Below are 23,987 nucleotides of genomic sequence, written 5' to 3'. Positions count from 1 at the left end.
TCTCCTTCAGCAAACATGTTTAGAGTAACAGTGAAATTGCTCAAGAAAATGTGGACAATGCTGCACCCTATGGATATATGTCCAAAATAACCAGTGACCAAAGATCTATCAGTGATATGACTTTTGATTATACAATTGTAATTTTACAAGGTGACTACAATTTAAGAAACGTGTGATCAAGAGCCACGAAACTTCATGGAAACATCCGTAAAGACATGCAGAAGGGAAATAACAAATAAAATCTTGAAAGAAATACATTTTATTTTCCACGTGAGAGGGTAATAATTGTTAACTGCAAACCATGTTTATGTTCCACGTTACAAATGTAGCTCAGTGTGACAACCAACTGCATCACAACAGCCTGGAACCTCACTAGAGATTGCTCTAGTGCTGTCTAACAAACACTACTAACAATGCAAATCCTGCAACACACAGCCTGAAAATCATTTGTATAAAGTTGGGTACCCAAGTAGTAAATAGTTTCCCTTCTATACTGGCAGAAGCAGTGAAAGTAAATTATAACTAGCCTGTAAATAATTTGTTTCCAACGCAGAAACTCTTTCTACAACTTTTGAAGGCAATGATCATACAGTTCAGTCACTATTACAAACCCTTTTTGTTAGTTAATATACTTCATAAGTGCAGTTTGTAATGTGACAGATATGGAGTCCGTTGTGCTTTTATCCAGTCAAAGTACATCTATGATGAACATATTCCTGTTCAAACTGTTTGCAATTGTAAGTTGTAACTTATGAATTTTTTAACAGTGCATTATGACCATGAATGCTATACTCTATTATCAGAATGTGCTAATGCAGAAGAGTCACATTCAGGAAAACAGTAACAAATCCAAAAGGGTTTCAAGTGACTGGAATTTAAATCACCATACATATCGACATGTTCAATAATAATTACACATCAGTGAAAACAGAAAAAGCATTTGATACAGTAATATTTAATCACTAAGACTGACAGCAACGCAACTCAAATATGCTAGCAGTGCAACGTTCACCAATATACATATGCTACAGATCAGGACTAAGGATTACATAGCCAAGATGCAAATAGAAATAACTGTTTCAATCAAAATAAGTTTTTAAATTGGACTAAAAAGAATAAAATAATTTCTCCCAGCCTCATATGGAGTCCTAACCATACACAGATAGTCCTGAAAATTTGGGCTTCCAAATTTTTAACAGCTATGACAGTAGTAGTGAGATTTGTAATGAAAAACATTGTGCCATGTAATACATTACTGATGCATAGATGGATCACAAAACTATTATCTACTGCTTGTGTCCCACATTTTTCATTGTAAATTAGACAAGTACTGCCATGGTTATTAAAAATTTACAAGCAAATATTTTCAGGGCTATCTGTATGGGTCAAGGAAAAATAATTTTTTAGTTTTTAGTCCCATTTGAAATAGTTATATTAAATACTGTTATATTAAAAATTTAGTTTTATTTTAATAATTATCTTCTGCTTTTTAGTCTTGTGTATACGAACTTTATCAATGGTGAGCCGCGATAGGCACATAAAAAGATTCACACAATTAAAGCTTTCGGCCATTAAGGCCTTTGTCAGCAGTAGACACACACACACACACACACACACACACACACACACACACACACACACACCAGCAGTCTCAGAGAGCTGAGACCACACTGCGAACAGCAGCACCAGCGCATGACGTTAGTGACTGGACTGGAGTAGGTGGTGGTATAAGGATGTATGGGACACCTTCTCTCCTGCCCTCCATCTAAACTGCAACATTTGACTGTCTGCCACTTCCACCATACTATCCCTCCCCCTCCCCGCCCCAGCCTCCTCCGTACCCCCACCCAGTCGCCACTCCCATCATGCACTGGTGCTGCTGTTCGCAGTGTGGTCTCAGCTCTCTGAGACAGCTGATGTGTGTGCAAGATGCATGTGTGTGTGTGTGTGTTTGTGTGTGTGTGTGTCTACTGCTGACAAAGGCCTTAATGGCCGAAAGCTTTAATTGTGTGAATCTTTTTATTGTGCCTATCGTGACTCAGCATCTCCGCTATATGGTGCGTAGCAGCTTTCCTCGCCATAATATTGTTACATTCCATCCTGGATTGTTTGAAATTTATCAGTGGACTTTAAATGTTTTGGTGAGATTATATTTTTTTATTTAAATACTTGCTTTTTCACCTTATCTTTACCCTTGAAACGCATACTTCACATACACTCCTGGAAATTGAAATAAGAACACCGTGAATTCATTGTCCCAGAAAGGGGAAACTTTATTGACACATTCCTGGGGTCAGATACATCACATGATCACACTGACAGAACCACAGGCACATAGACACAGGCAACAGAGCATGCACAATGTCGGCACTAGTACAGTGTATATCCACCTTTCGCAGCAATGCAGGCTGCTATTCTCCCATGGAGACGATTGTAGAGATGCTGGATGTAGTCCTGTGGAATGGCTTGCCATGCCATTTCCACCTGGCGCCTCAGTTGGACCAGCGTTCGTGTTGGACGTGCAGACCGCGTGAGACGACGCTTCATCCAGTCCCAAACATGCTCAATGGGGGACAGATCCGGAGATCTTGCTGGCCAGGGTAGTTGACTTACACCTTCTAGAGCACGTTGGGTGGCACGGGATACATGCGGACGTGCATTGTCCTGTTGGAACAGCAAGTTCCCTTGCCGGTCTAGGAATGGTAGAACGATGGGTTCGATGACGGTTTTGATGTACCGTGCACTATTCAGTGCCCCCTCGACGATCACCAGTGGTGTACGGCCAGTGTAGGAGATCGCTCCCCACACCATGATGCCGGGTGTTGGCCCTGTGTGCCTCGGTCGTATGCAGTCCTGATTGTGGCGCTCACCTGCACGGCGCCAAACACGTATACGACCATCATTGGCACCAAAGCAGAAGCGACTCTCATCGCTGAAGACGACACGTCTCCATTCGTCCCTCCATTCACGCCTGTCGCGACACCACTGGAGGCGGGCTGCACGATGTTGGGGCGTGAGCGGAAGACGGCCTAACGGTGTGCGGGACCGTAGCCCAGCTTCATGGAGACGGTTGCGAATGGTCCTCGCCGATACCCCAGGAGCAACAGTGTCCCTAATTTGCTGGGAAGTGGCGGTGCGGTCCCCTACGGCACTGCGTAGGATCCTACGGTCTTGGCGTTCATCCGTGCGTCGCTGCGGTCCGGTCCCAGGTCGACGGGCACGTGCACCTTCCGCCGACCACTGGCGACAACATTGATGTACTGTGGAGACCTCACGCCCCACGTGTTGAGCAATTCGGCGGTACGTCCACCCGGCCTCCCGCATGCCCACTATACGCCCTCGCTCAAAGTCCGTCAACTGCACATACGGTTCACGTCCACGCTGTCGCGGCATGCTACCAGCGTTAAAGACTGCGATGGAGCTCCGTATGCCACGGCAAACTGGCTGACACTGACGGCAGCGGTGCACAAATGCTGCACAGCTAGCGCCATTCGACGGCCAACACTGCGGTTCCTGGTGTGTCCGCTGTGCCGTGCGTGTGATCATTGCTTGTACAGCCCTCTCGCAGTGTCCGGAGCAAGTATGATGGGTCTGACACACCGGTGTCAATGTGTTCTTTTTTCCATTTCCAGGAGTGTATATTGCACATATCTCCTCATGTCCCCCCCCCCTCCCCCTCCCACTGGCTTTCTGGATGTGGAAATTTTCTTGCATTTATATTAGTTATTTGTCATGGTTGGTTGTTATGGTTCCTTTCATATCTTGTTCCATGTTTGTGGGATGGTGGTTCAGGTGTTTTAAGTGCTCTGCAAATGTGGAATGATTTGTTTCAAACTTCCAACACCTGATGTATTGTTTTTACCGTGTTTTAAAATTCCTGCATGTCACGACTATGTATACTGTGTGGGGCAACGAGTGGAAAATAAAGTTATTATTTGTATTGCTGTTCTCAACTCAGGCTCTCTAACTACAATGTTGGCAACCAGAAAGTCATTAGCAAAAACATGATGCCTGCAATTAAAGTTCACTGTGCCCATTCTGTGGAGAATAAAAGTAATGTCTGGGATTCATAGAAAATGCAGTTTACTATTATAACAATTATCACTATATTCTGAAAATGATAAACTGTAAATTTCCAGACAAATGATTACCCTTGTTAGTATTGCACTATCAGAGCTGTTCAGAGTCTATTGCACGGATCCTATTATCCCTAGATAATGAAACTGTTCGATAAACGTTATCAATGTAAATTTTCAAAGTGAATGTTCGCCAAAATTTGATGTTAATACTCATCAAACGCCACGGTAGAAAGTCTGTCCTGCGGCGACACGTGAAAATACGACATACGCAAACTGAGATTAAATCACTGGAGTCATTCCGCTATTAACTCTTTACCCCAATGCGGACTCATTGTTATGTGCATACCGAGTTACATAATATGGCATCCGAGGCTGTTCCTGGCTTCCGACACTGAGTGCATGCTGATACAAATCTAGAAGAGAACTCGGGCCTTACTCTACCTTGCACGCTCTTATTTATATTGTCGCCGAAGGCACAGCCGACAATGTTTCCCTTACTGACTAGCCACTGGGGCTCGCAGAACACCACATCAAGTTACTAAATAATTAATTGCTTCATTCGCTGAAGGTCAATGAAGCTCTCGATTTACTTGTGCAATCGGCACACTGGTAAGCATCTATAATAAAATTCTAATGTGGCTAGGTTAAATACTTTTTGCGAGAGAATTATTTTAGTTGTATTGCACGCAATAGATGAGCTCTGAACTTGCCCTTTGGAGAGACGCTACAGCTACCTTTTTGAAACTTCTCACATCTTTGTTGTTATAGCGTATCTCCCGTCTACCTAAATCTAATCATCCTAGCTTTACGTAATCACTTACTTAATCTATCTCGCTTCCGAACTTTTAGGACACAAAAACAGAACATCATGAATTTCAAGCAAAATTGTTTCCATTAAATTACAGTGAAAAAGGAATCCGAATATAAATTTTGAAGTTTCTAGCTCCTTCGTGTTGCGTCAATGATTTTTATGTAAAACGTCCAAATTTCAAAAACTGTTTAAATTACCAAACTGAAAATCAACACATTATTATTTTAGTGTCACTCCTGACATGCTATTAACTGTTCAGATTATTTACTTTATTTTTAAGGTATTGTGCAACATTCATGACGTCATAGCTAGTTACAGCGAACTAGGCTGGCACACAATGGAAAGCATATTAATTTTATATGGCGTGAGTAGGCTGCTTCCCTAGATTCAAGTTTATAGCTATATTCCTGATCCCTGGAATTCATCCCTCTTGGTTGTTGGCAGGCTTAAGTTTGATTGGAGGGTTTGCACAGTTTTATATGGTATTTGGGAGCCCTATTTCTTTAATACATTTGCCATTCTGTATGTTAATTATGTGTGTAAGTCACAGTGTAGCATCTGCTTTTTTTCTGTGAAAATGCGTTGCTAAGAATAAAGGTGAAACATGTGAGGTACAAAAATTGTAGTTCATTCAGTTGTAGTAAGATGGTCCGAGAGTAAAAATTATCGACATACTGTAATATTACACACAACTGAGGATGACAGGACTGCAACAGTTGAAGATGTTAATATCAAATAAGATCATTAATTACTAATCCATCACAACTTAATTTCCATAGTGGATCTAACAAAAAGTATCACAATGTATAATAGCCTCAAAAGAGGCACTAACAATTTATTTGCAATATAAGTAGTGTACAGTGAAGGATGAAAAGAAATTTTATGGAACAAGGTTGTAAAAGTACTTCTGTATGACACAAGAATAGTACAGAGACGAAAAATAATTTAAGGGAAACCTGGGGAGGTTACAAACATGTCCCTACAGCATCCCAAAGCCACACTTGTAAAAAAAAGTGACACACACACACACACACACACACACACACACACACACTATTATGGCAGATCAATTATAAAATCTTTTAGGCTGAGTTTTTCAGCCATAATACATATCAGTGGTAATACAAAAGAAAATCAGCTTTTATTGACAAAAGTGTGCAAAAAACTGGATAGTCTGAATCATATAAAATAGTCTTTTACAATTCACAATCTTCATTAGAGATACAATTAAATAGAAATGTCCTTGGTCTCAACATTTCGACAACTACCATACTAACGTAGACAACACACATCAAATTGGGATAACCGGTGGGCCTGTTTGTAGCTTCGCAATTTCATTCTTAAATTTTGCAATTGTTTCCTTTGCTAATTTCAAACGATCCTTTAAATCGTTTATTTCTTGGCGTATTTTCAGCTTTGCATTTAAGATATTCTGCAAGGTTTTCTCTTTTTTTTCTTCAACTGAAAAGAAAATGAGCAAACTAATCAATGAAAACAATAGTTTTTTATACAATAAATACAATAACCATGTCTCTCTCTCTCTCTCTCTCTCTCTCTCTCTCTCTCTCTCTCTCTCTCTGTGTGTGTGTGTGTGTGTGTGTGTGTGTGTGTGTGTGTGTTTTATTTATTATTTAATTTAAAACTGATATGTTTAATGATATAGATGGTAAAATCATTTTGGAATACACATTACGCTTCCTAGCATTTAGTAAACATTTGTTAATTTTTTCAGGTTTTTGCAAATGGTGTTCATTAGTGCTACAAAGAACTAAATAACATTATAAAAAAGATCTGTTAACAGCCTTTTTTGGAAATAACATATCCCTTACAGGCATTTAAAAATGTATTACTTACTTTGAAAATGTAATATTATTAATGGGTAGTAAAAAATCTAGTGACCTAGCGGCAGCATGTGAGAACACATATAAAGGATATAGAAATGCGCAAGCCTTCAAGAGCCAGTGGTTCCTCCTTCTGGAAGAAGGGAGAAGGGAAAAAGATTTGCTGAGGTTTAGGTAATAGGGAGAGTTAATGAAAGGCTGTCTGGAACCCCCGGTCATAAGGAGACTTACCAGATGGGATGAGAAGGAAAGACTCAACCCTTCTGAAAGGACAAGGAGCCACTGGCTCTGTAAGCTTGCACATTTCCATACCCTCTATATATGTTTTCTCCAGCCACTGCTTTGTGAACAGATTTTTTTATCTATTGAATTATGCTATATTTTTAAAATCATTACATGGTGTCCAATTTATTTATCTGCAGTTTTAAAACAACATCTTAGAATCATAGCATTCTCTCTTGTCCCTCCTCTTATAAATTCATCACTGAACACAAAAATGACAACATTTGCAGAAACAAAATAAGTTTTCAAATTATTTTCTGATGCACACTTTTTTATACCATTAATTCTGTGATTCTGAGGCTTGACAAGGAACATTACTTTCCTCACAGGCCCAATGGCACTCACAGATTGTAACCGAGTATCAAAAATATGTAATAACATGAGTATGTGTGGTCCATGAGACCAATCATTGTTAGTGATAGTTCATGTAGCTGAGGGGCAGTATCATCAGATGGGACCTATGACACTGCAGCTGCTGTCTCTTATGTAACCAAACAGCAAAAACTAAGAACCTTGGTGAAATGCAGCCCACCACTAGAGTTGTACACAAATGATGACATATGTGACACTGTTTTCCTTCAAATCTAATTAATGAATTGGTAAACAGTTTTCACCTAGTCAACTTCCTGTTGTTTACAGCACTATAGTGTTTAATTTGGGCTCGTATACCTTCAATGGTAAAGAAATAGCCAATAAGTTTTATGCTTTAATCTTCATGGTTTTCATCATTTATCATTCATTCATTCATTCACTCACTCACATATTGTGTTTGACTGATCGCATCAAGATGGTGAACCTTGAGGGATGCAGAATGAGTCTAGATTTAGATTAACAACAGACAAAGAAACTACAAAAACTTAATCTGTACATTCTATCAACAATAAACTACACTGCTTAATGCTACTTATGTTTACACAATCAGAATCCAATTGAGTAAATTAGAGAGAAAGCTGTTACTTTGGAAAAACTGCTGCTTCCTCAATTTTATTATAGAGGTGTTGTTCATGTGCTATCAGTAGCTCAATATTTATATGATTACGGTACTATTTTTGGAAGACAATAGTTTCATACACCTGTAAGTACTGTCTTATTTACAGTATGTGACTAATCATAATCACCACCACCACCACCACCACCACCACCACCACCTCATCATCATCATCATCATTATGCAGCTAACAGAGCTTTTCAGTTCCTGAATCTAGATATTTAGATGTGTAAAAAGAGTCACTATTGATTTATGTGTTTAATTTTCTTTTCAACCGGTAGGGATTTGCGATTTCTTGCTTTGCTTTCAAGGGGAGCTTGTTGAATAACTTCCCACCAGGGTATACAACACCATAATGAACCCTGGACAAAAAGGTGAAGCCTACATCAAAATTATTTTGTGTCTTCTACTGTGAATGCATAGATTACAGTTCAGCTTAAACTGGTTTTTTGTCAACAACAAAAACTACTGAGTAATTGTCTGGGGAAGCTATTGCCTTAAGTTTATGCTCAATCACTCGACACAAGTGGGGAACTGTACTGAATCATCCTAACGGTTTATGGTACAGGCAAATTACCAAGTGTGAATAGAAAAGTAGCAATGAGGAAACCAACAAGTGGAGAAGCTATCACAGGTAACATTCAATGAGTAAATTGGAGAGAGAAAACTTGATAAGTAGCAAAATCCAAGACCAAGAAACAACAGTACATTATAACAATGAGATGATAATGAAGTGAATACACCAATAAGCCCCATATCATTGTGATGAAACTTGCAGGCTGTGAGCTCCAATTGGCCAATAGAAAGTTGTGTGGTGCAGTGGCAAGGTAAGCTACAGTGTCTAGTGGTTGAGGTCCTACTTTATGCTCTCCAGCAGATTTTCAATATTGCCAGGAAGGAATACCAGATCCCTTTCTCCCTGAAGTAACTGTATCACCGGAAACATTCTGGGCACTGATAGTATGATTGGTGTCCCAGCACTCACCAACTTATATGATAAACTAGGAGTGTCTGGCATTATGCTGCATCATGGTGAAGTGAGTATTAATGGCTATGGTTGTGGAGGGTGCATGGAGAGCTGCATTTCCATGCCTACATCTAATGATACTACCAGTGGTTGTCTTGGGTGCAAGTTACACCTGGGGTGGTTGTATTGGGTAAAAGTTACATCTGTGAGATTATAGGAATGGTTATGCTAGATTTTCTAGTTTAGGGTGTACCACTCCACTGTGGTGGTGGTGGTGGTGGTGGTGGTGGTGGTGGTGGTGCAGCAGCCAGGTCTGGGCAGAGTTGGTTTGTATGATGGCACTCAAAACCCTTGACTGGCACGATGCATCACCTGCAGTTGATTGCCACAGCTGCTGATGTCCACTTGTCTTTTGCTCTGTACAAGCATGTCCACACTGCCATTCCTGGTGGATAGCACCCTGACTTCTGGGTCTCAGGATCCTGGAGTCAGGAGATTGAAGTGTCTTTGCAGTTGTCTCCCCTGGAGCAGCTCAGTGACACTATAGTTTTGAATAGAGGTGGCCTGTACGTGCTCTGGGAAAGCATAATTACTGTGGCGGTGGAGGAGGAGGAGGATCCTACTGCTTTCCACATTTTCAGCTTAAATGTCTTTACCAAGCAGTCCCTTTTCCCAATGAAGGATGGTTGGAACGCATACTAAAAAGGTATTTTTGATGTGCACAATTATTTCAATGCTGATGTGTAGTATCGAGGCTCATTGCCCAATGCTATAGCTTGGGGAAGCTCTTTGACGGCTAAAATCTCGACCAGCACATTTACAGTAACTTATGTTGTGATGGCTGCCATACTTGCCACATACAGGTATTTGGAATAGGTGTCCATGACCTGAAGCCAAATAGGGCCAAAAAGTGAGCCTGCAAAGTCAAATGGGTGCAGTCCCAAGGTTGACAAGGTGTGGGGCAGAAGGCAGAAGACTGTGGGGGTTGACCTGATGCTGGACACAAGCTCAGCAGCTGCACACCATGGCTTCCATGTCCCTGTTTAAGCCTGCCAGTAAGCATGTTGTCTTGCTATGACTTTCATCCGTAACATTCCCCAGAGCCCACAAAGAAGTAGTTGTAAATCCTGTGGCCACAATGCAACTGGGATGATATTGTTTGTATCAGGGCCTCTGGTTCTATTATGATGACATTGTTAATGACTGTTAGATGATGATAGATCTCAAAATATATGTCAGACTTTCGCAGAGCACACAGTGCTTGACTTGCCGTAGGATCAGATCACAGCGTGCACCTGTAGCGATTTGTGCAGCCCTTATGGGAAATTCCTCTAGAGTCTCTGCTCTCTGCATCTATTTGGAAACCCAAAATTTCCTGCTCGGCAAATGCCAGATATGATCTTGCAGAAAGGCAAAAAGAGTGTGTGCGCATTTGTGTGTTGCACTTTTGTGTTGTACTTAATTGTGTATTTGTAGGAGCTTGGGAAAAGTGTCCCAAGTTGGAGGGATAGAAGACTGGAGTGTGCCTGAATACTGCTACCAGCAGTATATGATTCATGGTTTAAATGAACTTTGTCCCAAACAGTTATACATGGAACTTTTTAATTGCAAATACAATCTACTTAATGCCCCCTTTTACATTTGTGTGTAGTTCAATCATGCAGATGGCAGCATCTTTGATGCATAGGCCATGGGATATTCGGTACCATTATTGTTCGTATGTACCAAAATTGGATAGTGCCTTTTGGAGAGGCATCTGCTGCCAGAAACAGTGGATGCAATGGTGGAAATCGTACAATGCACGGCACCAAACACAGCTTGTGCTTTTGCTGTGTGAAGACACACCCACAGGCTGCCATCCACCTGTACTGAACACCTTTCTTTCGCAACTGGTTTAGTGGTTGCACAATTTGGACCACTTGTGAGAAGAACTTTTAATAGTAATTCACCTTTTCCAAAAAAAAGCTTGCAACTCTGATTAGTTGATTGCAGGGTAGGGAGTCAGTAGCTGTTATGGCACGATCAATAGGTGGCATCCCTCCTTTGTTTAGCTTGTGTCACAAGACAGCCAACTTGCTCCTTGAAAAACCTGCATTTGCCTAAGTGGCACTAACTCTCCACCATGTAATGCAGTAAATAATGTGCAAAGGTTTCATATGTATTATTGATATGTAGTTGCAAAGATGATGATGATGATATCTCTACACGTATTTTGAGTGACACAGTAAACATTTACATGTATGAGGGGACCTCCAAAAAGTGAGTTACACATTATTATTTAGGGCAAGTAATTTTTATTGAATGTTGCACTATCTCAAAGTGACACAGGTAGGGGACACTATTCTCAGCATAGTCAGTCTTTGTAAATGATGGCACGTGCATTCTACCAATTACTCAGTTCCTCGATGATACACATCCACTCCTTGGTCAAAGTGTCATTTGAGAACAGTCGTGTGAATGTCCTCAGTACTGGAAAGCTTTTTGACCAGATGCTCTTTCAGGTTGCTGAAAATATGGAAATCTCATGGTGCAGGATCTGGACATACCAATCAGCATCACCCACAACTGCATGGGGCTGGTCAAATTGTTGGCACCATTTCACTAAGGCTGGACACTATATTGTGTTTGTTCCACACACTGAATTTGGTCCATATACAGACAGAATTTTACAGTGAATCTGTTTGAAATTTAGATATTTTGCCCAAAAGAATTTTACTGTCTTGCAGACTTCAACTTTGGAGTATGTTTCCCACTACCACGACATTTCACTTACACACTGTGATGCACCTACACTCTATACCACAGCAGAACCGTATCTGCAGGAAACCCAGAACATGTAATTCCTTCTGACAATGTGCCACTCATTCCGTAAATAATCTCAAGAGGAATGACATGTGCAGTTTTGTTTCTGAAGTCCCAACATACCTCTGGAAGACTGCAGGTTAAAAGAGACCCTAAAAGGTAAAGGCTTATGTTTGTACATGCTAAAGGGAGTGTTGATAACTGCCATGTTTGGTGATTCTTCATCTAACAATATCTGCAAATACACATTGTTGAACTTAGAAAAACATTTTCCCCCAACAAGCTTTGTGAGATGGTCTTCTGGAGATGGTGTAAGTCAGGTTTCTTCTTTTGCCTGGATACTGACTTGATTTAAAGTCTCTGCATAGCGGAGCAAATCCTAGGGTTACTACACTACTACCAAAGGTATGGCCCAATTAATTGTTTAATTGGTTCAGTCACCCAGGCTTTTGAAGTTGATCAAGTTTCTGCTTAAATGCCATTTGTACAGAGACTGGAATGGGCCCCACTTGGCAGAAACAGAGCACCTAGTCTGATCACAAAGAGGTATGAGCCTGGAAATTTGAACTGCACCCGAAATATACGGGTGTGAATGTGGCACAGATGTAATCAAGTTCCTGGAATAGAACCACGCCAGACAATCTGAACTTCAACATTGATGGAGAATCCAAACAATGAGAAGGCATCTAGCCAAAAGTGTTTGCCAACTGAGTGACAATGGACAACAAATAGTGTAATCAGCCATGTGACTTTTTAGGCCATGGCAATTGTGAATTGACTCCAGAGCAGAATTTATCTCTCATCATATGCACCAACTTACAAGAGGCTGGTGCTAATTCTTGATGAGTATATACGAACATACATTTGGAGGTTTACCGAGAAAACTGTGGTTTCTGTGCCCATCTGGGAATGGACTTTTTCTTCCCAACTGTTGTGAGGCTTACAAATATCATGTTAGCTAAATAATTGTCTGGGGAAGCTATTGCCTTAAGTTTATGCTCCATCACTCGACAAGTGAGGAACTGGACTGAATCATCCTAATGGTTTATGGTACACTGTTTGGGGATGCCCATCTTTCCCACAGTGGGTGCTGTCTACCGAGCAGTCCAAACATACTGCACGTGGGCGTGCTAAGGAACAGTCTGGGCATGATGGATGTCACTACTGCATATTCTGATGGGTTATGACTGGCTGTTCAGAGGTCACTGATATATCTGATATTGATGAAATATGACACTGCCACCTTGGAACTGGTGAATAATAATTCAAGAATAATATGCACATTTCCATGTAAGTAGGCATGATTAGATTCAAGAGAGAAGCCAATTTCTTAACAAAAGAAAACATCTCCAGGAAATACAAAGACAGAAAAAGTGAATGTTGGAAACTTTCATCAGGGATCTAAAGGTTCTACAGGGCTGTGAAGTGCTGTATGACCCAATGTAAACACGTGTCCAAGTCTTTTTTTAACATAGTTAAAGGATGGAGGTGAGGGTAAGTGTCTCTCCACCTGGGAAGTGACCGCTACTTGCAATGGGTGGGTATCACATATCTGTGGTTCATCCTTCAGAAGCTAAATTTCTTGATGGAGCAACTCTTTTTGCTGCTGATGTTATTTTGCAACTGCTGCTGCCGCCACGGCAGGTGTTCCAAGAGTTCCATGGGCTCTACCACCATGCTTCTACGTTGACATTTTACCTCATCGCCAAAGATTTGAGACCAGGATTCAACCAAATATCAGGAATGACTCAAAACAAACCTGATAAGGCTGGACAAATTGTCTGGGGCATTCAGAAGCTGATCATCGAGTATTAACAAAACAAACAATGAGGGAATGGACAAGATGAGAATACACTTCAAATAAACAACACTCAGTGAGTAAACTGGGGAGAGAAAAACCAAATACATAGTAAGGCGAATACACCACTGAGTCCAATGAGTGCTGCAGTGGAACTTAATACGCCAAAATCTCTAATTGGCCAGTGACGAAGTCCAGGCACATGTTCCTTGGCAGGCTTTCGAAGTCGCCGGAATGGGATATCAGAGATATCCACAACTGATTCCTTCAAAATGATCACATGTTTCTAAAAGAAATATTAACAGAAAGTCATGATAACATGTTTCTGAAAGAAATATTAACAGAAAGTCTGGCAAACAAAATCTGTGATAGAGCCATCTTTTCCCAGTGTGATCTTATCTTATGAATTGACCTCCCTTGCAATAGCACTTTTTGCATGCAATACACACATTCCAATCACTTTGAAGGGGCACTAGCAAAGACAGGACAGAAATCTTACTCAAAGTTAAAGTACAAAAGTGGCAATGTTGCACCATGTAGCAGAGGCAGCTGAGTCAATGAATGGAAGAACTGGCCAGAAGCAGACAGAGGCCTGAAACAGCATGTGGTGTGGTCTGGACCTATGAAGAGATGGATCAGACTGCTCTCATGGGCTTGTTTCATCCCAGTGCCAGCAATTACTCTCCACTTGAAGAATTTAGAGAAAAGATCTCTCAAGTCTCTGGTGTGATTGAGCAGACTCTTTCATGCCTGCATACTGTCAACAGCTGGTGTCATTCCACCTGTGTAGGACACATAGTCGCCCATAACAGATGAATGCTCAAAAGAAATGAGAGGTTTCTTTTTTTTTTTTGTCAGAGTTACCCAACCTTTCACTTGCATTTGTAACAAATCATGATCTTACATAATCTTATCTTCAATTAACTGCATATTCGTAAAAGAGTTGTTGACAGTTACTATTGTATTTTAAGAAAGAAAGAATGGCTGAATTTTGCTAAATCAAAAACTCATTCATCAGTACATGTGTGCTGAAATGACAGAGCAATTATTTACGTCCTTCACTAATGCACTATGACCACTACAGGTATTGTACAGGGTGTTCCAAAACTATCTTTTCAATTTTGATTACAAATATCTCATAAATGGGGACAGCTAGAAAGGTGTGGTATGGAGCATAATGTGCACAAGCACCTAAAGCAGCATTTTTTTCTTTTTCTTTTTTTTTTGGCACTTCAGTATTTAATGAAAATGGACACCCCTCTCAGCAGCTCGCACGGCTTGAAGAGTGGTTGGTAGAGACCAAATCTGATAACTCGGTCCAGTGGTACTTCTGGAGACATTACAGAAGCAAACCACCAGCACATCTGACTAACAGATAATGGTAAACAAGGTTCAAGAAGTATGGAAGTGTTATCAAGAAGAAGAGTTCTGGATATCTGAGCCCAGGTGACAGATGTAGAACAGTAAGAGAAGAATCCACACAAAATGCTAGAATTTCTTTATCAAATGTTGACAGCAGAAACGAAGATACCAAAGCCGTGTGGTCATGATGTGAGATGACCAATCAGCTGATGATCTTGGGGTTTCTGTTCTCTTGCATGAAAAATAAAGATACATCTTCATTCAATGTCTTACACATAACATTTGTGCATTTTGTTGTACCCTGTTAATGTCAAAAAGCTATTGTGCGTCTTTGTGTAAGGAGACAAAAACTATCAGTGCACGAGAAAAATCTTATGTTCAAGAAACACACTGCTCAGTAGAATGCTGCCAACAAAACTGCTGCAATGAATTGTGGAGCATTGTGAAGCACTATAACCCTGGCTGCAGCAGCACCAAAGGGTGGGAGGGGAAGATCTATCACCCCATTCCCTGCCCTGCCAATTGCTGCCCACTGCACTTCCAAGTCGAATACTGCCGACTGTGCTGCCAGCTTTCAGAGCTCTTCTCTCGCTGTACGGAGTATAGGCCAAACACGGGGCAGCTCTAAGATCACTTAGATGCCCTGCATGGTACAGATGGCACACGCACTGAACTCTGTTAAACTAATGCTGAAACTTCAGGTGTGTGTAAACATTATGCAGTAAACCACACATCTCTACTTATCCCCATTTCTGAGATATTTGTGATCAAACTTGAAAAAATCATTTTGGAACATTTTATTATTGTTTTTGTTGTCTATGGCATTGGAAGAACGAACAAGCATTTGTACCCCCCTGCATTCAATGTTACTGACCTTTATATTGCATAAGCAGTTCCAGAAGACTGGGTGACAAGATTTAGGCAGGCAGTGCTATTACAGCAAAATTGCAAATTAATCTGCATGTACGATCTGTAGTGTTAACCAGTGCACTGTCATGTCTATCCATGATCTTAATGGTATCAACTGAGAGCAGCAATTACAAGGTTCACATGAAAGGACAACTGGGCAGCAGAAAATCCTCAGGAACTTCACAAACAACCACTTTGCAGTCATTGTGTGACAGTTTGGTTTGCCACTGCTGAATTTGGTATGTGTTTTCCACATTTTTTCAAAGCATGTAGCATAACGGTAACTTAATTTAAATCAATACTGTCACATTATGAAGACCTTCTTCTGACCCAAGCTAAACTAGTTCATTGAGGACCAAGAAGATGCAGAAGTCAGATTACAAGAAGATGGAGCGACTGCTCAAACTGCTCAGCGTTCTCTAGAAATTTTGAGAGAGTTATTTCCTTCACATCTTCTCATGTGACATCGCCTGGCCACCAAGGTCACCTGATTTATCACCTTGTGATGCTTTTCTTAAGGGATAATTACAGGCTCAAAAGCACACCACTCTGCAAGTGCTTAAGGAGGCAGTCACCCAGGAAATGGCTGCTATTCCACCACCAAGAAGTATGGACAACTTCAGGGAAAAGTTTTGTCAATGTCTCAGCAATGGAGGATGCCTTTTACCACAACAAATTTTAAAACTAATTAACGTAAAATGGTACAGTATTTGTTGTTTACCAATAAAAGTATTTTCATTGCATCTTTGTTTGTAACCAGCTTTCGAAATATGGGAGATCTTGTCACTAGAACCTGTACGTTGTTTGTGTTTTTCAGAATCATTTGACCATTGTTCTAACTCCATACTGTTTTACAGTTTGGAGTAGAATTATCATATGTCACAATTACCACAATATAACAGTAGCTTTGTTTCATTGCTCTGTTACAATCCACTAATTGCCTAATTAGGATGGCAACCATATTGTACTCTAAATTACTGTCGCTGCAAGTTCTGTGGCTTTCCTCCTTGCAAATTCAAATTTTATCATACCTGTAATTTAGGTGTGTCACACTGGTGTTGTAAAATTGATTGGTGTTTAATTGCATGTATGTCTAGAGTGTGGCCTTTAAATCTGGTGAAACTGATTGCCTACTCAAGCACTGGTCAATCAGTAAGACCATTCAAGCTGTTGCTTCACTGACTGACTGACTGTCTGACTATCAGTCCTGCATGCTACACAATACTGCTTCCTGTTTACAAACATGCATTTTCGATTCTGTTTCAATATTTTATTAACCACTGACCACTTAAAACAAAATAGGTCTAGTCATTAAGTATACAATCTGCAACAAGGGTATTTTCTATAATCTTCTAACAATTTAATTTCATTTCTTTATCAATATTCTTAAAAATTATTATTGTCCACGTTTATTTCAAATTGTCATTGCTGTTAGAAAGACTGTCTTCCTGAAGCAACTTGAGAAGTGTAAAAAAGAGTTAAAAGAGTTTGGCAATCAGTTCTGACAATAGTTATATGTACGTGATCACTAATGGCATGTGTTTGGAAATTAACCAAAGCTGTCAATTGCTTTTTCCTTGGTTGCCTTTCTTCTGATGTCTACCCAACTATGTTGTGCCTGTCTCATCACAATCTATGATGTATCTTTTTTTTCCCTCTCTCTTGCTACAACACCATATACAGTTATTTTAAAAGCTGTTGCAGTTATCTTCACATTCAGAGTATTAGGTTCTTCATTATCCTTCTTCTCTAAATCCCTCACCAAAAAGAGAGATTGATAGGCATGACTGTATGTTAAGCTTTTGTTCCATTGTTTCATTTTACAGGCATGGCCTGTACAGCTCTCCACATTGGGAAAAGTTTGATAAAGATACAAATGAATACATTCACATCCAGCAAAACAAAATAAACAACAGTTACACCCTCAGCTGAAATTGACATGAGTGTAGATATTTTATAGTGCAGCAAAATGTTTCATTTGTTCTGCAATAGAGGAGTGGGCCACTGGGTAACACATTCTCTCTCTCTCTCTCTCTCTCTCTCTCTCTCTCTCTCTCTCTCTCTCCCTCCCCCTCCCCCTCCCCCTCTCCCTCTCCCTCTCCCTCTCTCGTGCACAGAAACAGCAAAGGTCATATGTGCCAATGTCAGAGCCTTAGAACACTAATATGAAAAAGGAGTTAAAAATGACTACACATTATGCACAATTGACAGTAGGAAGGAGAGCTACAAACAAGAACTCTTGGAGAAAGGTCCACAAAAAAGCTGTAGACACAATGGAGGTTACAAACTGAAGACTAAATGACCTTCACCGTATTGCTAAGATGGATAAAAAGTAAAATGCATGCGAAAGCCGGCACATTGTTTGCTAAAACGGCCGATACCTCACATGGCAAACAGACATCAGAACTTAAGAGGTTAAAAAAAGGGCATTCGATCAGGTAATGGTGAACTGCCAAAGGTTGATGACAATGAGCACAGATAGTTTGGAGGTCACCACTTAACATATGGCGATGGTTATAATGGCAGTGCCCAAAATGAAACTTAGTTACAATGATCTTGTGGCGATGGGGCTGAGAGGAGATTGGCCAAGCCACTGGGAGAGGTTTAATTCCCAGAGCTTGTTTCCATGAAGGGAAGACCGGTGGTGATGCCAAAATGAGACCACTTGCAGGTAGACATTAACACGATCATCAGTATGAATCGAACAACTAGAGGGCCGAGGTAGGAGGACAGCAGCCGTGGCAGCACCATCAGCAGCCTTGTTCCCTATCAGAACGATGTGGCCACAAAACCACATGAACATCAAACTGGCTCCCTCCATTGTGAGAAAGTGGAAGCTTTCTTGGACCTGCTGCACTAAGGGATGGACTGTGTACAGCACACAGAGGCACTGAAGGGCACAGTGAGTCGGAGAAGATGACATAATTGAAAAGCCTGTGTTGCCACATGTACTGCATGGCCTGATACAGATTGAAGAGCTCTGTTGTAAATACTGAGCAGTGTACTGGAAGCCGATGCTGAAAATTGTTGATGCCAATGATGGAGGCGCACCTGACACTATGGTCAGTCAGAGCCATCAGCTTATATAAATGTCCTATCGCTAAGCTACGTGCCAAGGTTGAGAAACTTACAACAATATATTGAATCTGGAGTAGTTTCCTGAGGAAGCGAATTAAGTCCAAGGTGAACATGGGCCACTGTATGAAGCCAAGGTGGTGAAGGGTTCACACCCACTGGGAAAGTGGCAGGTAGCGTGAAGTTAAGCTGCTGGAGCAATAGCCAAAAGCGAACTCTAGAAGGTAAGACAAGAGCGATGCACCCTATACTGGCAGTCAAAGGAGTCATCAAAGATGGAGGCATAGGACGGGCAGCCAGACATCGCAGGCAAATGGCATGCGTATCTGCAGAGTAGAACATCACACCGCTATGACTGCGGTAGTTTGGCAGCTTCTGCATAGAGACTCTCAACCGGGCTAGTGTAAATAGCACTAGTGGGCAAACGGGCTCCATGATGTTGAATTCCTTTTAGATGGTGTAAGATGGATGAGTGTGCGAAACACACATAGTCTAGTTTCAAATGGACAAGGGATTGGTACAAATGGAGTAGGGTGATCTGCCACTCCCCTGGAAGTACCACTTAGGACTGGGTGTAGCGGCCAGGTGGGAGGACCAAGAAAGTTTTCTATCAAGCATGAGTCCCATGAATTTCATAGTTTCAGAAGAGCAACAGGTCTAAGATGTAATGAAGGTGGAAGAAACCCACTGCGCTGCCAGAAATTCATAAAACAGTTTTGTCAGTGGACAAGCGAAAGCAATTGTCGATGCTCCATGAGTAAAGATGATTGATGCATCACTGGAGATGCAGCTAAAGGAGACAAGTCTGTGGAGAACTGCAATGGACTGCAAAATCATCAACGAGACGAGAGCTAAAGATGCCTGGCAGGAGACAGGCCACAATAGAGTCAATGATTATAGCAAAGAGGGCAAAGCTCAGGACAGCCCTGAGATGCACCCTTTTCCTGGACAAAGGTGTCCAAACAAGGCAGAACCTACATGGACCTTGAAAACTCGATCTGTTAAAAATATCTGACTGAAACGGGGCAGGTGGCCTTGGATGTCCCACATGTGTAGAGTATGAAGGATGCCAGTCCTCCAGCAGGTTCGTAGGCTTTCTCCAAATCAAAAAACACAGCCAAAATCTGGTATTCCTGCAGAAAAATATTCATGACATGGGTTGACTAAGTGGCAAAATGGTCAACTGCTGAGCGGCATGCTCAGAATCCACACTGTGCAGCGGTTAGTAAATTGCAAGATTCGAGTTTCCATACCAACCGGGCATGAATCGTACATTACACATCATGCAAACACAGCTGGTGAGAGAAATGGGGCAGCAGCTAGAAGGAAGGCATTTGTTCTTACTGGGCTTAGGTATGGGTATGACAGTGGCTTCATGTCAGCATCTGGGAAACATGCCATCTGCCCATATGCGATTGTATGTAAGAAGGATCAAGTGCTTGCCTGCAAGAGAAAGATGCTGCAACATCTGAACATTAACATAGCCCAAACCTGGGGTGGAAGTTTGGGTGAAGTGAGAGCGTGATATAGCTACCTCATAAAAAGGGGGCATTGTAGCATTCATAATGCTGAGAGGAGAAGGGTATCACCTGAGCCACCTTCACTCGTTTCTGATGGAGAGAGGTAAGGTGATGGTGGGTAGAGCTTTAAATCTCCAAAAAATAGCAGCCTAAGGTGTTGGAGATAACAGCGAGGTCCACAGTGACATCATCCGCTAGTCAGATCAGAAATTGGACAATCAGCCCTGGTCTCAGAGAGCCACTGGAGGTTGGACCACATGACAGAAGAGGGAGCAGAAATGTTAGGAAAGGTAGTAAATGAAATCTAGCTAGCTTTTTTGCTGTCCCGAAGAATGCAATGACACTGTACACACAACTGTTTATAACAAATACAGTTCGTCATAGTAGGATGACTGTTAAACATGCGGGGAGCATGTTTCCGTGCGCATATGGCATCACAGCACACCTCAGTCCACCAAGTGACTGGCACATAGTGTGTTAAAGAGGAAGTGCAAGAAATGGAACATTCAGCAGTGCTAAGGATAAAGTCTGTAAGGTATGCACAACTGGTCATCACAACTGGGGAAATGTTTGGCAAAGATCACCAGGGAGGAGTAAAGCCTTTAGTCAGCCTTAGAAAGCTGCCAGGTAGGTTTACACGTAGATGGGGTAGGAGTCAGTATCGGATAGCACAGGGGAAATGGTTGCTTGAGTACGTATCACAGAGAACGGGCTACTTGAAACAACGGGCGAGTTGGATAGTGCAGAACGAGAGGTCCAAATGGGAACAGGTGTGCATGGAGTCTGAAAGGAACATGCATGCTCCAGTGTGAAGGCAGATGACGTTGAGTTGATCGAAAAGGTCAGCCAAGAGGGCATCTCTCTGACAGGTTCTGGAAGAGCCCCAGAGGAGATGTGTACATTAAAGTCACTAAGCAGCAGAAAGGGTGTCGGAGTTGATCATTATCTGAAGGAAGTCTTCCCTGGTTACACAATGACAGTGATGTAAACGTTACAGTGAGATGGTTTCACTATGAATGTCATCTCCGATGAGGAGCATGACTCCTACATAAGATGGAATGCCATTCTCAGGGGGGAAGGTCAAAGTAGACCCGAAAAAAAGTTCGAGAAGTCAAACCTGTCGTGAGGACACAATTTTGTTTCCTGAAGGCAGAAAACAAGTGGACGCTGTGATTCCAAGAACAGCCATAATTCTTCCTTGTTGGAACTAACACTGCGAACGTTCCATTGGAGAAGAGTCATGATGGGGAAAGTGGAGGAGCAAAAAGATGTTTTATCACCTTGGAAGCTGTCAAGTGCCAGCCTTCAAAGATTCACTGCCACAGGGTGCAGAAGCTGGAGGCCCTGTCCCATAACATATACAGAAACATTGGCATTCTCACTGCGTCGGCCCCCAGCTTCCAGAGCAGAAAAATGGTTTGCAGTACCAGCGAAACAGAGGTTGGCCGGGTAAGGGTGTTATGCAGTGACACTGTTGAAGAGGATCGCCGAGTCAGTGAAGGAGAAGGCTGTTTGCCTTTGTCTGATTTCTTTGAGTCTTTCCCCGGTTGGCAGAGAAAGACTGAGATGTTTGTTGGCGGGAGGGACGTAAAAAGTCTTCGCAGGAGTATTCTTTCTGTCCTTTCCAGTCTGCCAGTTATGTAGCAGGTGATTTCGCAGTGGTAGGCAGAGAGGTGTGACTTGTTGAACAGCTGGATGATGATGATGATGATGATGATGATGATGATGATGATGATGAGGAGGAGGAGGAGGAGGAGGAGAAGGGGGAGGAGAAGGAGGAGGAGGAGACAGAGCTGCTACCATGACACTGGGCAATTTTACAACCATGGTGCTGAATTTGAGGTCACAAGTCTGCGAGGCTCTAACCTTTGTGGAATGAGGTGTAGCAAGAACAGTACTGGAAGTGCTAGAAGGTAAAACACAGGGCTTTTGACTAGCCAACAACTTGCGAGCAACAGGGTAAGGCACTTTTTCCTTCACTCTGATCTCCTGGATGGCCCACTCATCAAGATACACGGGACATTGTGAGGATGAGGATGCATGCTCACCATTGCGATTGCTAGAGTGGGGAGAAGGAAGTGGGCAGTTGCTCTCATGAGCATCCATACCACAAGTAACACATTTGGCCATGTTTCGAAAGGAGATTCGATTGTGGATGTAATGTTGACATTGGAAGCAGCGCATTTGGTTTGGAATATACAGTCAGACTGTATGACTTCATAGCCTGCTTTGATCTTGATGGAAGCATTATCCGCTTTGATCTTGATGGAAGCATTATCCTATCTAACATGAGAAAAAGATGAAGGTTTATCACCTCAGAAGTGCCAGCCTTTTTCATTATTAGATGGACTGCAGTGACACCCTGAACATAGAGGTAAGTTTGGGTTGCTCCCTTGGTCAGACCATCAAGTAGCCTAGCAAAAATAGTACCATGTGAAGAATTCAGCGTTTGATGGACATCAAAATAAATAGGAGGAGAGAAGCTGCAAGCAGTTGTTGGGCTTGAGAATCACAACTCGTCTCCAAAAGCAAAGCGCCATTATGTAAATGAGAGCAGGATTTCACAGCACCATCAATTGCATCAACACCTTTATGAATTATAAACAGATTAACTGTAGCAAAGGACTGACCATCTTCAGAATGTGATACCACGAGGAACTGAGGTGCATGTGGGAGAGTCTTGGAATCTTTAGCCTCAGTCTGTGTATGTTTAGTAGATGTAGACTGAGATGGTGACTGACTTGTTGAGAGGAAATCCCCCACGATTGCCAGCATCTCTGATGGTGCACTCTTTCCAACTGCTGGCAACTGGTCCTCCATCAGAGGGGGCTGATCTGCCTTGGGTGACTGTTGACACCTCAGGCGGCACCTTCTGAAGTCCTGACAGAGGGGCCAATTGGCATTTTGGGAAGGTAACAGCTCAGGCAATCAACCTTCCCTGCACCTGGCCTGTACCAGGTGGAATGTGCGGACCCTACCTGTAAACCCGGAGCTGGAAATTATGAGTTACTCAGTCTCCTGTTGTGCAGCTGACACTGAGCCAGCCTTCAGGAGCACACAGGGAGGAAGAAGAAATGAAGAGGAACCTCAAATGCTGATGCAGAGGAAAGACAGGAGATAGAGAAAGAAAGAAAAGAGGAGAGAAAGAAATAGTGTGAGGACTGTTCTGATGTCAGGCTACCGAATATGCAGAAAACATTCCCAAAATTATCCCAGACATGTTCACCAAGGGAGAGGAAGAAGAATAGCAAAAGGATAGACTAGCAGCATGCAAGGGGAAAGATACTGCAAAGGCCGGGGCCCCGTGGTAGCCAAGCATGAACTCACCAGAGAGTGGTTAGTCCAGTGCAGGGGGGGGAGGGTGGACGGGGGAGCAACACTTAGGCAATTTTCCATCCATTGCTGCAAGGCCTTCTCAGTCAACAATGAGATTACAGTCTGCAGAAAGTGACATTCTCAACTCTGTATTCGCAAAAGATATATTTGGCTGCTAGCTCCTCTTACTTTACTATAAAATGTTTTTGTACTTTGAACAAATCTGCAACCTTCCCCT

At 42.0% G+C, this 23,987-nt stretch overlaps 1 protein-coding gene across 1 annotated transcript in view; it reads right to left on the bottom strand.

Annotated features, from left to right (window-relative positions):
- Positions 1-6,006: 6,006 nt before the first annotated feature.
- Positions 6,007-23,987, bottom strand: part of LOC124605575 (YEATS domain-containing protein 4) — a 79,418-nt gene continuing 61,437 nt past the window's right edge. The window contains exon 4 of the mRNA XM_047137352.1: positions 6,007-6,351. Within this exon, the coding sequence (XP_046993308.1) occupies positions 6,182-6,351 (170 nt within the window). The 3' untranslated portion in view covers positions 6,007-6,181. The remainder of the gene's footprint in view (positions 6,352-23,987) is intronic.

This window comes from Schistocerca americana, chromosome 3 (assembly GCF_021461395.2).
Source record: "Schistocerca americana isolate TAMUIC-IGC-003095 chromosome 3, iqSchAmer2.1, whole genome shotgun sequence".
NCBI lineage: Eukaryota > Metazoa > Arthropoda > Insecta > Orthoptera > Acrididae > Schistocerca > Schistocerca americana.
Note: the sequence above shows the minus strand (reverse complement) of the source record. Positions and strands in the feature narration are given on the sequence as shown.